The 13,082-nt window shown below is 40.4% G+C and overlaps 1 protein-coding gene across 1 annotated transcript in view; it reads right to left on the minus strand.

The window, feature by feature from the left end:
- The window catches only part of ABITRAM (actin binding transcription modulator), a 48,705-nt gene that overhangs the window by 11,818 nt on the left and 23,805 nt on the right, over positions 1-13,082 (minus strand). The window contains exons 5-6 of the mRNA XM_053714584.1: positions 9,137-9,213; positions 8,074-8,143 (exon numbers count right to left, since the gene is read on the minus strand). Coding sequence (XP_053570559.1) covers positions 8,074-8,143; positions 9,137-9,213 — 147 coding nt within the window. The remainder of the gene's footprint in view (positions 1-8,073; positions 8,144-9,136; positions 9,214-13,082) is intronic.

A 13,082-nucleotide genomic window follows, 5' to 3' on the forward strand; every position in this document is an offset into this window, starting at 1 on the left:
TAAACAACAAACAAGGAAGATGTTTGTCTGAAATCTTTAGTAGCCTCTAAATAGAACTTTAGAGCACGGACAACGTCCAAATTGTGTAACAAACGTTCCTTCTTTGAAACTGGATTCGGACACAAAAAACAACTTTAGGAAGAAAACCAGGCTTAGCACACAAAACCACCTTATCTGCATGGAACACCAGATAAGGAGGAGAACACTGCAGAGCAGATAACTCTGAAACTCTTCTAGCAGAAGAAATAGCAACCAAAAACAAAACTTTCCAAGATAGTAACTTAATATCTACGGAATGTAAGGGTTCAAACGGAACCCCTTGAAGAACTGAAAGAACTAGATTTAGACTCCAGGGAGGAGTCAAAGGTCTGTAAACAGGCTTGATCCTAACCAGAGCCTGAACAAATGCTTGAACATCTGGCACAGCTGCCAGTCTTTTGTGTAGTAAGACAGATAAAGCAGAGATCTGTCCCTTTAGAGAACTTGCAGATAATCCTTTCTCCAAACCTTCTTGAAGAAAGGAGAGAATCTTAGGAATTTTTATCTTATTCCATGGGAATCCTTTGGATTCACACCAACAGATATATTTTTTCCATATTTTATGGTAAATTTTTCTAGTTACAGGTTTTCTGGCCTGAACCAGAGTATCTATCACCGAATCTGAAAACCCACGCTTTGATAGAATCAAGCGTTCAATCTCCAAGCCGTCAGTTGGAGGGAGACCAGATTTGGGTGTTCGAATGGACCTTGAACAAGAAGGTCCTGTCTCAAAGGTAGCTTCCATGGTGGAGCCGATGACATATTCACCAGGTCTGCATACCAAGTCCTGCGTGGCCACGCAGGAGCTATCAAGATCACCGAGGCCCTCTCCTGATTGATCCTGGCTACCAGCCTGGGAATGAGAGGAAACGGTGGGAATACATAAGCTAGGTTGAAAGTCCAAGGTGCTACTAGTGCATCTACTAGAGTCGCCTTGGGATCCCTGGATCTGGACCCGTAGCAAGGAACCTTGAAGTTCTGACGAGACGCCATCAGATCCATGTCTGGAATGCCCCATAATTGAGTTATTTGGGCAAAGATTTCCGGATGGAGTTCCCACTCCCCCGGATGAAATGTCTGACGACTCAGAAAATCCGCTTCCCAATTTTCCACTCCTGGGATGTGGATCGCAGACAAGTGGCAGGAGTGATCCTCCGCCCATTGAATTATTTTGGTCACTTCTTTCATCGCCAGGGAACTCTTTGTTCCCCCTTGATGATTGATATAAGCAACAGTCGTCATGTTGTCTGATTGGAACCTTATGAATTTGGCCTTTGCTAGTTGAGGCCAAGCTCTGAGAGCATTGAGTATCGCTCTCAGTTCCAGAATGTTTATCGGGAGAAGAGACTCTTCCCGAGACCATAGACCCTGAGCTTTCATGGATTCCCAGACCGCACCCCAGCCCACTAGACTGGCGTTGGTCGTGACAATGACCCACTCTGGCCTGCGGAAGCTCATTCCCTGGAACAGATGGTCCAGGGTAAGCCACCAACGGAGTGAATCTCTGGTCTTTTGATCTACTTGAATCATTGGAGACAAGTCTGTATAATCCCCATTCCACTGTTTGAGCATGCACAGTTGTAATGGTCTTAGATGAATTCGTGCAAAAGGAACTATGTCCATTGTTGCAACCATCAATCCTATTACTTCCATGCACTGCGCTATGGAAGGACGAGGAACAGAATGAAGCACTTGACAAGAGCTTAGAAGTTTTGATTTTCTGACCTCTGTCAGAAAAATCCTCATTTCTAAGGAATCTATTATTGTTCCCAAGAAGGGAACTCTTGTTGACGGGGAAAGAGAACTCTTTTCTTTGTTCACCTTCCATCCGTGAGATGTGAGAAAGGCTAGAACGATGTCTGTATGAGCCTTTGCCTTTGACAGGGACGACGCTTGTATTAGAATGTCGTCCAAGTAAGGTACTACTGCAATGCCCCTTGGTCTTAGAACCGCTAGAAGGGACCCTAGCACCTTTGTGAAAATCCTTGGAGCAGTGGCTAATCCGAATGGAAGAGCCACAAACTGGTAATGTTTGTCCAGAAAAGCGAACCTTAGGAACTGATGATGTTCCTTGTGGATAGGGATATGTAGGTACGCATCCTTTAGATCCACGGTAGTCATAAATTGACTTTCCTGGATGGTGGGTAGAATTGTTCGAATAGTTTCCATTTTGAACGATGGTACCTGAGAAATTTGTTTAGGATCTTCAAATCCAAAATTGGTCTGAACGTTCCCTCTTTTTTGGGAACTACGAACAGATTGGAATAAAATCCCATTCCTTGTTCCTTTATTGGAACTGGGTGTATCACTCCCATCTTTAACAGGTCTTCTACACAATGTAAGAATGCCTGTCTCTTTATTTGGTTTGAGGATAAGTGAGACTTGTGGAACCTTCCCCTTGGGGGTAGTTCCTTGAATTCCAGGAGATAACCTTGAGAAACTATTTCTAGCGCCCAAGGATCCTGAACATCTCTTGCCCAAGCCTGAGCAAAGAGAGAGAGTCTGCCCCCCACCAGATCCGGTCCCGGATCGGGGGCTACTCCTTCATGCTGTTTTGTTAGCAGTGGCAGGCTTCTTGGCCTGCTTACCCTTGTTCCAGCCTTGCATTGGTTTCCAGGCTGGTTTGGGTTGTGAGGCATTACCCTCTTGCTTAGAGGATGCAGAATTAGAGGCTGGTCCATTTCTGCGAAAGGGACGAAAATTAGGCTTATTTTTAGCCTTAAAAGACCTATCCTGTGGAAGAGCGTGGCCCTTTCCCCAGTGATGTCTGAAATAATCTCTTTCAAATCAGGTCCAAACAAAGTTTTACCTTTGAAAGGAATGTCAAGCAATTTTGTCTTGGATGACACATCCGCTGACCAAGACTTTAGCCAAAGCGCTCTGCGCGCCACGCGCGGCATCTAAAATAAAAGAGCAAAGCGGCATCTAAAATAAAAGAGTTAGCCAATTTAAGTGCGTGAACTCTGTCCATAACCTCCTCATATGGAGTTTCTCTACTGAGCGACTTTTCTAGTTCCTCGAACCAGAACCACGCTGCTGTAGTGACAGGAACAATGCATGAAATTGGTTGTAGAAGGTAGCCTTGCTGTACAAAAATTTTTTTTAAGCAAACCCTCCAAATTTTTATCCATAGGATCTTTGAAAGCACAACTATCTTCGATAGGAATAGTAGTGCGTTTGTTTAGAGTAGAAACTGCCCCCTCGACCTTGGGGACTGTCTGCCATAAGTCCTTTCTGGGGTCGACCATAGGAAATAATTTCTTAAATATAGGGGGAGGAACAAAAAGGTATGCCGGGCTTTTCCCACTCTTTATTTACTATGTCCGCCACCTGCTTGGGTATAGGAAAAGCGTCGGGGGGCACCGGAACCTCTAGGAACCTGTCCATCTTGCATAATTTCTCTGGAATGACCAAATTGTCACAATCATCCAGAGTAGATAACACCTCCTTAAGCAGTGCGCGGAGATGTTCTAATTTAAATTTAAATGTCACAACATCAGGTTCAGCTTGATGAGTAATTTTTCCTGAATCTGAAATTTCTCCCTCAGACAAAACCTCCCTCATGGCCCCTTCAGATTGGTGTGAGGGTATGACAGAACAATTATCATCAGCGTCCTCTTGCTCTTCAGTGTTTAAAACAGAGCAATCGCGCTTTCTCTGATAAGTAGGCATTTTGGATAAAAGATTTGCTATGGAGTTATCCATTACAGCCGTTAATTGTTGCATGGTAATAAGTATTGGCGCACTAGATGTACTAGGGGCCTCCTGCATGGGCAAAACTGGTGTAGACACAGTAGGAGATGATGTAGTATCATGTTTACTCCCCTCATTTGAGGAATCATCTTGCGCAATATCATTATCTGTGGCAGTACTGTCCTTACTTTGTTTGGACGCTATGGCACAATTATCACATAAATTTAAATGGGGAGACACATTGGCTTTCATACATATAGAACATAGCTTATCTGAAGGTACAGACATGTTAAACAGGCTTAAACTTGTCAACAAAGCACAAAAAACGTTTTAAAATAAAACCGTTACTGTCACTTTAAATTTCAAACAGAAAACACCTTTTTTACTGAATATGTGAAAAAGTATGAAGGAATTGTTCAAAAATTACCAAAATTTCACCACAGTGTCTTAAAGCCTTAAAAGTATTGCACGCCAAATTTCAGAGCTTTAACCCTTAAAATAACGGAACCGGAGCCGTTTTTCAATTTAACCCCTATACAGTCCCAGATATAGTCTTTGCTAAGACCCAACCAAGCCCTGAGGGGAATACGATACCAATTGACGCCTTCTAAAAGCTTTTTCAGAGATTCTTAGATCCTCACACATGCATCTGCATGCCCTGCTCTCAAAAAACAACTGCGCATTAATGGCGCGAAAATGAGGCTCAGTCTATGACTAGAAAGGCCCCCTGACTGAAAAAGGTGTCCAATACAGTGCCTGCCGTTTTATAAACGTTCCAAGATTATAAATGCCAATTGTTAGCCTAAATCTGAATAATATGCACAAATAAAGTAATCGATTTAGCCCATAAAAATGTCTACCAGTTTTTTAGCCCATAATAAGCCCTTTATTCTGTTTGTTTTTGACTAAGAAAATGGCTTACCGGTCCCCATGAGGGGAAATGACAGCCTTCCAGCATTACACAGTCTTGTTAGAAATATGGCTAGTCATACCTTAAGCAGAAAAGTCTGCTAACTGTTTCCCCCAACTGAAGTTACTTCATCTCAACAGTCCTATGTGGAAACAGCAATCGATTTTAGTTACTGTCTGCTAAAATCATCTTCCTCTTACAAACAGAAATCTTCATCCTTTTCTGTTTCAGAGTAAATAGTACATACCAGCACTATTTTAAAATAACAAACACTTGATAGAAGAATAAAAACTACATTTAAACGCCAAAAAACTCTTAACCATCTCCGTGGAGATGTTGCCTGTGCAACGGCAAAGAGAATGACTGGGGTGGGCGGAGCCTAGGAGGGACTATATGGCCAGCTTTGCTGGGACTCTTTGCCATTTCCTGTTGGGGAAGAGAATATCCCACAAGTAAGGATGACGCCGTGGACCGGACACACCAATGTTGGAGAAATTGGGTTTATGGGCGCTTCCATGGACAACATTCCCTTTGCTCAATTGCATTTGAGAGCTCTGCAATTATGCATTCTCAAGCAATGGAACAGAAACCATTTGGATCTGTCCCAGAGGATAGATCTAGATGTGTTAACAAGAGACTCCCTTTCATGGTGGTTTTCTCAGGAACATCTGTCTCAGGGCACATGCTTCCAGAGACCTTCTTGGGTGATCGTGCACACGGATGCCCGCCTGCTAGGCTGGGGAGCAGTCTGGGACTTGTTAAAGGTGCAGGGATTATGGACTCAGGAAGAGTCTGCTCTCCTCATAAACATCTTGCAGTTGAGATCGATTTAAAATTCTCTGTTAACTTGGCCTCAGTTGGCTTTATCAAATTTCAGTCGGACAATATCACCTCAGTGGCTTACATCAACCATCAGGGAGGAATTTGGCGTTCCTTAGCCATGAGGGAAGTGTGAGAGAAGTGTCTCTGATTATTCAGTGGGCAGAAGCTCACAATTGTTGTCTGCCATCCACATTCCAGGAGTGGACAATTGGGAAGCGGATTTTCTGAGCAGACAGACTTTTCATCCCGGGGAGTGGGCTCTCCATCCGGAAGTGTTCTCCAGGTTAACCCTCAAATGGGGGGTTCCGGAGTTGGATCTGATGGCGTCTCGGCAGAACGCCAAGCTTCCAAGGTATGGTTCAAGGTCAAGAGATCCGCAGACAGCTCTGATAGATGCTCTGGCGGTGCCTTGGGGGTTCAGTCTAATTTATCTGTTTCCTCCATTTGCTCTCCTTCCACGAGTCATTGCTCGTATCAAACAGGAGAGTGTCGGTAATTCTAATAAGCTACTGCATGGCCACGCAGGATCTGGTATGTAAACCTAGTGAACAGGTCATCTCTGCCTCCTTGGAGGTTTCCTCTGAGGAAGGATCTTCTAACTCAGGGTCATTTCTTCCATCTAAATCTCGTTTCTTTGAAACTGACTGCTTGGAGATTGAACACTTAGTTTTGTCTAAGCGTGGTTTTTCTGAGTTGGTCATTGAGACCATGATTCAAGCTCGCAAGCCTGTTACTCAAAAAATGTACCATAAGGTATTGTGTAAATACCTTCATTGGTGTGAATCTAAGGGCTACTCTTGGAGTTAGACAAAATTCTAGGAATCCTTTCTCAAGGAAGGTCTGGAGAAGGTGTTGTCAGTCAGTATTCTGAAAGGTCAGATTTCTGCTTTATCTATTCTGTTGCATAAGTGTTTGGCGGTTGTGCCAGATGTTCAATCATTTTGTCAGGCCTTGATCAGAATCAGGCCTGTGTTTAAGTCAGTTACTCCTCCTTGGAGTCTTAACCTTGTTCTTAGGGTTTTGCAGCAGGCTCCGTTTGAGCCAATGCATTCCATAGATATTAAATTATCTTGGAAGGTTTTGTTTCTTGTTGCTATTTCTTCTGCGAGAGAATTTCGGAACTCTCGGCTTTGCAATATCATTCTCCTTAACTTATCTTTCATGCGGATAAGGTGGTCCTATGTACTAGATTGAGTTTTCTTGCCAAGGTGGTTTCAGTTAGGAATATTAATCAAGAAATTGTTGTTCCTTCTCTTTGTCTCAATCCTTCTCATAAGGAGCGTCTGTTGCACAACTGTGCGTGCTTTAAAATTCTATTTACAGGCGACTAATGATTTTTGCCAGTCTACTGCCCTTTTTGTTTGTTTCTCGGGAAAGCATAAGTGTCAGAAGGCTACTGCTACTTCTCTTTCCTTTTGGTTGAGAAGTATCATTCATTTTGCTTATGAGACTGCTGTACAGCAGCCTCCTGAGAGAGTTACAGCTCATTCCACTAGGGCTGTCTCGTCTTCTTGGGCTTTAAAAAATGAAGCTTCTGTGGAACAGATTTGCAAAGCTGCAAATTGGTCCTCTCTGCACACTTTTTCAACATTTTAGAAATTTGATACTTTTGCCTCAGCTGAGGCCTCTTTTGGGAGGAATGTTCTTCAAGCGGTGGTGCCTTCTGTTTAGGTCCACCTGTCTTTTTCCCTCCCTAGTCATCAGTGTCCTCTAGTTTGGGTATTGGTCCCCACTAGTAATTGATGACGTCCTGGACTCACCATATCTTAGGAAAGAAAACAAAATGTATGCTTACCTGATAAATTTATTTATTTCCGGATATAGTGAGTCCACAACCCCACCCGTATATTTAAGACAGTTATTTTTTACTAAACCTCAGGCACCTCTACACCTTTGTGTTATTCCTTTTTCCATTTCCCTTTGGTCGAATATCTGGGGATTATGGGAAGGGGAGTAATATTTAACAGCTTTGCTGTGGTGCTCTTTGCTGCCTCCTGCTGGACAGGAGAGATATTCCCACTACTAATTGATGACGTTGTGGACTCACCATATCCGGAAAGAAAGAAATGTATCAGGTAAGCATACATTTTGTTTTAATCTGAGAGTTGTGACTATCTGCTACAAAATAAATGAATTTAGACTAATTTTCCAATGGCACTACTTTAAGTGTTGGACGATTCCCTCCTTTACATTTAATATATATTCTCTTAATAAAATGTTGTGGATTAGGTGCTTGTACCTTTTATTAATATCAATACATATTCAGTGTAGAACTGAAAAAAAGAGAGTACATTTTTTAGCACTCAATCGTCTTTCTTTCTTAATTTTGCAAAATACTTATTCCATGAAAAGAATTAAAACATAACCTTTATTGGAACATGAAAATTCGAAAACCAAATTAAATATATCAGTTGGAAAATCCAATATTGATAGATATAGTGCAAGTGTCCCTATATAGTGACAAGTAGTCTAGTGTCTAGATTGGCTTACTTATAGACTAAATCTTTATAATTATAGGCAACTTGCTACAAAATAAATTCATACAATATAACAGTATTTATTTTCAGTTTTTAAACAAACATAAAAAATATATATGAAATAGCAATTACCTTTTCTTTCAAAAGTTCAGGGTTTTCAAGGATATTTTCATTCACTTCTAATAATCGACCTCTGATGCAGCTGACCAAAAACAAAACCACAAAAAATAAATCGTAGTTATATACCATCCTGATATATTTGCACCTAGCCACCCTATATAAATACAGGTATATGGGTGGAAAGTGGCAGACTGGTAAAAATGCTTTCTATGGAACATTTTATTCCACAACTATCATTTTAATATTTATGACATCAAACGGATCTCTGTGTCAAATGGATATACCTGTAGGAAAGGCTCAGCATCAATTTTCCACCTTTAATTTCTTACAGACAGGAACCTTCTCTAAGGTACTTCCTACCTGTGTAGATTTGAAAAAGTGGAAAGTCCACGCTGAGCCTTCCCTACAGGTGTATCCATTTGACACAGATCGTTCCGATGCAAGCACATTATTTAAAATGAGAAGTTGTGGTATACAGGATAGGAGATCCTGAATAAGAATGCAACACTCCTGGGGAGAGGAATATATTCATTTTCTTTTCATTAAAGTTTGTGAAACGATAGGATTTACCAGTGGAACAAATAAAGGGGACTTTTAGTCATGAAGTATAAAATACCTCATGCTTAAAGTTCATTTATTTGTCTGAAGCGTTTGGCACGCTGAGTTCCTCAGGCAGCCCACGGAAGAACGCTATTTTGCTGTGAGGTAATCTTAGCCTATAGCGGGCTAGCTATCCGGCATGGCGCCAGCTGGCCCGCACGGCCATTGGCTAAGAGGGGAAAATGTCACCTCAGCAAAATAGCGTTCTGCCGCGGGCTGCCTGAGGAGCTTAGTGCGACGAAAGCTTTAGACAAATAAGGGAACGTTCAGCATGAAGTATTTTATACTGAAAGCCCCCTTTGTTTCACTGGTAAAACATAGCATTTCACAAACGCTAGGATTTACTATCACTTTAACCATTTTTTTACCATCAGAAAGACAGAGACACAGACCGAGAGAGAGAGACAGACACAGACAGACCACAGACCGAGAGAGAGACAGAGAGAGAATATATTTTAATAGAAGAACCTCTCACCTGTATACAGTGTATTCCTCACCATCAGAGCAGGATATTCTACACAATGGCGCAAGCTCAGTCAAAAATTGTGCTCCCTGAAATAAATTAAATAAAATCAACAGAAAAAACATAAGGCAGACATGATATATTATTTTTTTGGGTATGTATTTTAGTACTTTGAAAAACAAGTAATATTTTATCTGTTGATGCACATCTTACAATTTTTTATGAACAAAATAAAAATCAAGACAGCATTATCCTATGGCTCTTTACTCAAGTGAACCATAAATTGTGTCAAGGATTGGTTTTAAAGGGACAGTGTTATGCAATAATAAAATTAGCTATTTCATTAGAACAGGGTGGCAAACCTTTTTGAGATTGTACTCCCAAAGTAGAGATAATCTTCAAATAATGTTGATGTTGTTTATTAAGTTAAATGGACATTAAAGAAACATTACAATTATTCCAGTGGTCCAATAGTCCCAGACGATATCTTTAACATTGAGTGAACTAGTAACTTTTTCCCTCTGGGCTATTAGCTTTTAGCCCCTGACTAGTAAACCACAGTGATATTTTTACATCCCAAAATATATATATATATATATATATATATATATATATATATATATCTATATATATATATATATATATATATATATATATATATATATATATATATATATATATATATATATATATATATATATATATATATATATATCTCTATATCTATATATATATATATATCTCTATATCTATATATATATATATATCTCTATATCTATATATATATATATATCTATCTATAGCCAGCAGTAAGGAACTCCGGGGAGACCACACGCAAACAGAGTTTAAAACACTCAGCAGGACTTTGTTTGCATCTCCAAAAGGACCTTACTGTTTTTCACAGAAGCGCCTCACCTAAGCAAGGTTTATTGAACTCTCACTGGCTATATGGACATAGCATTATTTAACTGTTGTAGAAACAGCAACGTTAAACACTCTCCATTGTGGGATATTTTACTCTGCGACATTCGTTTTATCTGGAACTATGCACATGTGAATGTCTGGATCTTTACACCTCAGTGCATAAATGTATTCATTAATAAATCTACTTTTACAACAGTATTGTGACTGGAGAGTCATTTATTTCCCAAAGACAAGGTATAAACCAACTGTATAACCCAGATTGGGAGCCACGATTACATTATCTCTTCTATACCATACTCCAAGAGGTGGAAGCAGAAAATAAAGACGCATCTTTAACACAGATAAGGTAACACATCCCCTCCGTGAGTATTACATACCTCATATGTTTGAGGTCTTACAAGGTGAGCAAGTTTTTTGCATTTAACAAATCCTCACCTTTGTGTGTACAAATTACACTATTGGTTGCTTTTTACTTTTCTTCTCTCCCTTTCTATGAGCGCTGTTCCTGCCTAAACTACTGCCAATGATTCCCCCCATATCCACTGGTGATAGTGAATCCATCAGTTAAAGCTGCCTTGAAAAATACATCAGGAGAGACTGTTTGCAGTTTAATTTCATGCATTGATACACACATTTGATACCCGGTTATACACACACACACACACACACACAAATGCAGAGTACGAGGAAAAGTGCTCATGATTTGCAATGTCAATCAAACAAGAAATTTCTAATAGTGTAATTGGCTCAAAATATCAATGTACAAAAACAATATTAATCAATCACAAGATGCTCACCTTGTTTTACCCCATCTTTATGAAGTATTTAAAACGTCCTAGTGTGGTTGAGTCCCATTTGGAGGTATTGTAAATACCAGCTTGATATATATGTACATAAGTGTTGGGATTCTATTCTCTTACATTAAACCACTCCGAAGTGTAATGTAAAAAATAGGGAAAAAGCCCATACAAGCACAAAAAAAAAAAATATGTTTAAAAAACGATTTTAATTAATCTAAGTCAAAAAATTAGTAAGGGCCCTTAACTCGTGGAAGGAAAAGTAGAGGGACCTCTCACTGGACTTATATTGTAATATAAGTAAAATCCTAAATGATGAGCAGAAAAATAAGATGTGCTTTAAAAAAAAAAAACCTCACTATGAAAGAAATTAATTTATCAGGCAAGTTTTCCATACATTATCTTTTCTTTCATATAGGTGGCGAGCGTCCATGAGCCATTACGTATGGGATATAATACCCAATATGTGGAAGTCCATGAGTAACAAGAAAGGGAGGGATAACAGCTTTTTTTTTGCTAATAATTAAATCCATAACTCAAATTAAATGTCGTTTGACCAAAAAACAAAACAAAACATAGGCACAATAAGCAAACAGACAACTGCCTGAAGAACATTTATACCAAAAGCTGCTTCTGAAGAGGCAAAAACATCAAAATGGTAAAATTTTGTAAAGGTATGCAGAGAAGACCAAGTGGCCGTTTTTGCAAATTTGATCAACTGAAGCCTCATTCTTGAAAGCCCAAGATGTGGCAACCAATCTAGTAGAATGAGCTGTAATTCTCTGAGGCGATGGGTGACCCGCTTCCAAATAAGTTTTGTGAATCACAAATTTCAACCAAGAGGCTAAAAAATTGCAGAGGCCTTCTGGCCTTTCTTAGACTAGAAAAACAAAATTTATGCTTACCAGATAAATTCCTTTTTTTCCTGGCAGGGAGAGTCCACGACTTTATTCATTACTGTTGGGAATATCAACACCTGGCCACCAGGAGGAGGCAAATACACCCCAGCCAAAGGTTATAAATATCCCTCCCACTTCCCCTATCCCCACAGTCATTCGGCCGAGGGAACAAGGAAAAGTAGGAGAAACATTAGGGTATAGAGGTGCCAGAAGAAAAGAAAAAGGAAGCCGGCCAAAAAAAAAGACAACGGGCGGGGTCATGGACTCTCCCTGCCAGGAAAGAAAGGAATTTATCTGGTAAGCATAGATTTTGTGAACTTTTCAAAGGCAGGGAGAATCCTCAACTTCATTCATTACTGTTGGGAACCAATACCCAAGCTCCAGAGGACACTGAATGAATAAAACGGGAGGGCAAAAAAGAAGGCGGATCCTAAACTGAGGGCACCACAGCCTGTAAAACCTTTCTCCCAAAAGCTGCTTTAGCCGAAGCAAAATCATCAAAATTTACACAATTTAGAAAAAGTTTGTAAGGAGGACCAGGTAGCCACCTTACAAATCTGTTCTATGGAAGCTTTGTTCTTAAAAGCCCAGGAAGAAGAAACTGCCCTAGTGGAATGAGCCGTTATCCTCTCAGGAGGCTGTTGTCCAGCCTTCTCATAAGCCAAACAGGTGATACTTCTCAGCCAATAAGATAATGAAGTCGCAGTGGCCTTCTGGCCCTTGCGTCTACCAGCATACAAAACAAACAAATAAGAGGATTCCTCTGAAATGCTTAGTTACCTGGAGATAAAATTTGAAGCCCGCACAAAGTCCAGATTGTCGAGCAAACGCTCCTTCGAGGAAGAAGGATTAGGACAAAAGGAAGGCACAACAATCTCTTGATTGATGTTGCGATCCAAAACCACCTTAGGTAGAAATCCTAACTTGGTACGTAAAACTGCCTTACCCGCATTGAATACCAGATAAGGGTGCTCACACTTTAAAGCAGATATCTCAGAGACTCTGCGAGCAGAGGTGATGGCCAACAAAAACAGAACTTTCCAGGAAAGAAGCTTAAGATCAACAGCATGCATAGGCTCAAACGGAGCATGCTGTAAAACACGAACAAGATTGAGGCTCCATGGTGGAGCAACAGGTTTAAATACAGGCCTGATTCTAACCAGAGCCTGAACAAAAGACTGTACATCAGGAAGGTCTGCTAATCTCTTGTGCAATAAGACAGACAGGGAAGAAATCTGATCCTTCAGGGAACTAGCCGACAGACCCTTATCCAAACCGTCCTGCAGAAAAGACGGAATTCTAGCAATTATCACTTTGTGCCAGGGAAAACTGCGTTTC

The sequence above is a fragment of the Bombina bombina genome, chromosome 5 (assembly GCF_027579735.1).
Source record: "Bombina bombina isolate aBomBom1 chromosome 5, aBomBom1.pri, whole genome shotgun sequence".
Classification (NCBI taxonomy): domain Eukaryota; kingdom Metazoa; phylum Chordata; class Amphibia; order Anura; family Bombinatoridae; genus Bombina; species Bombina bombina.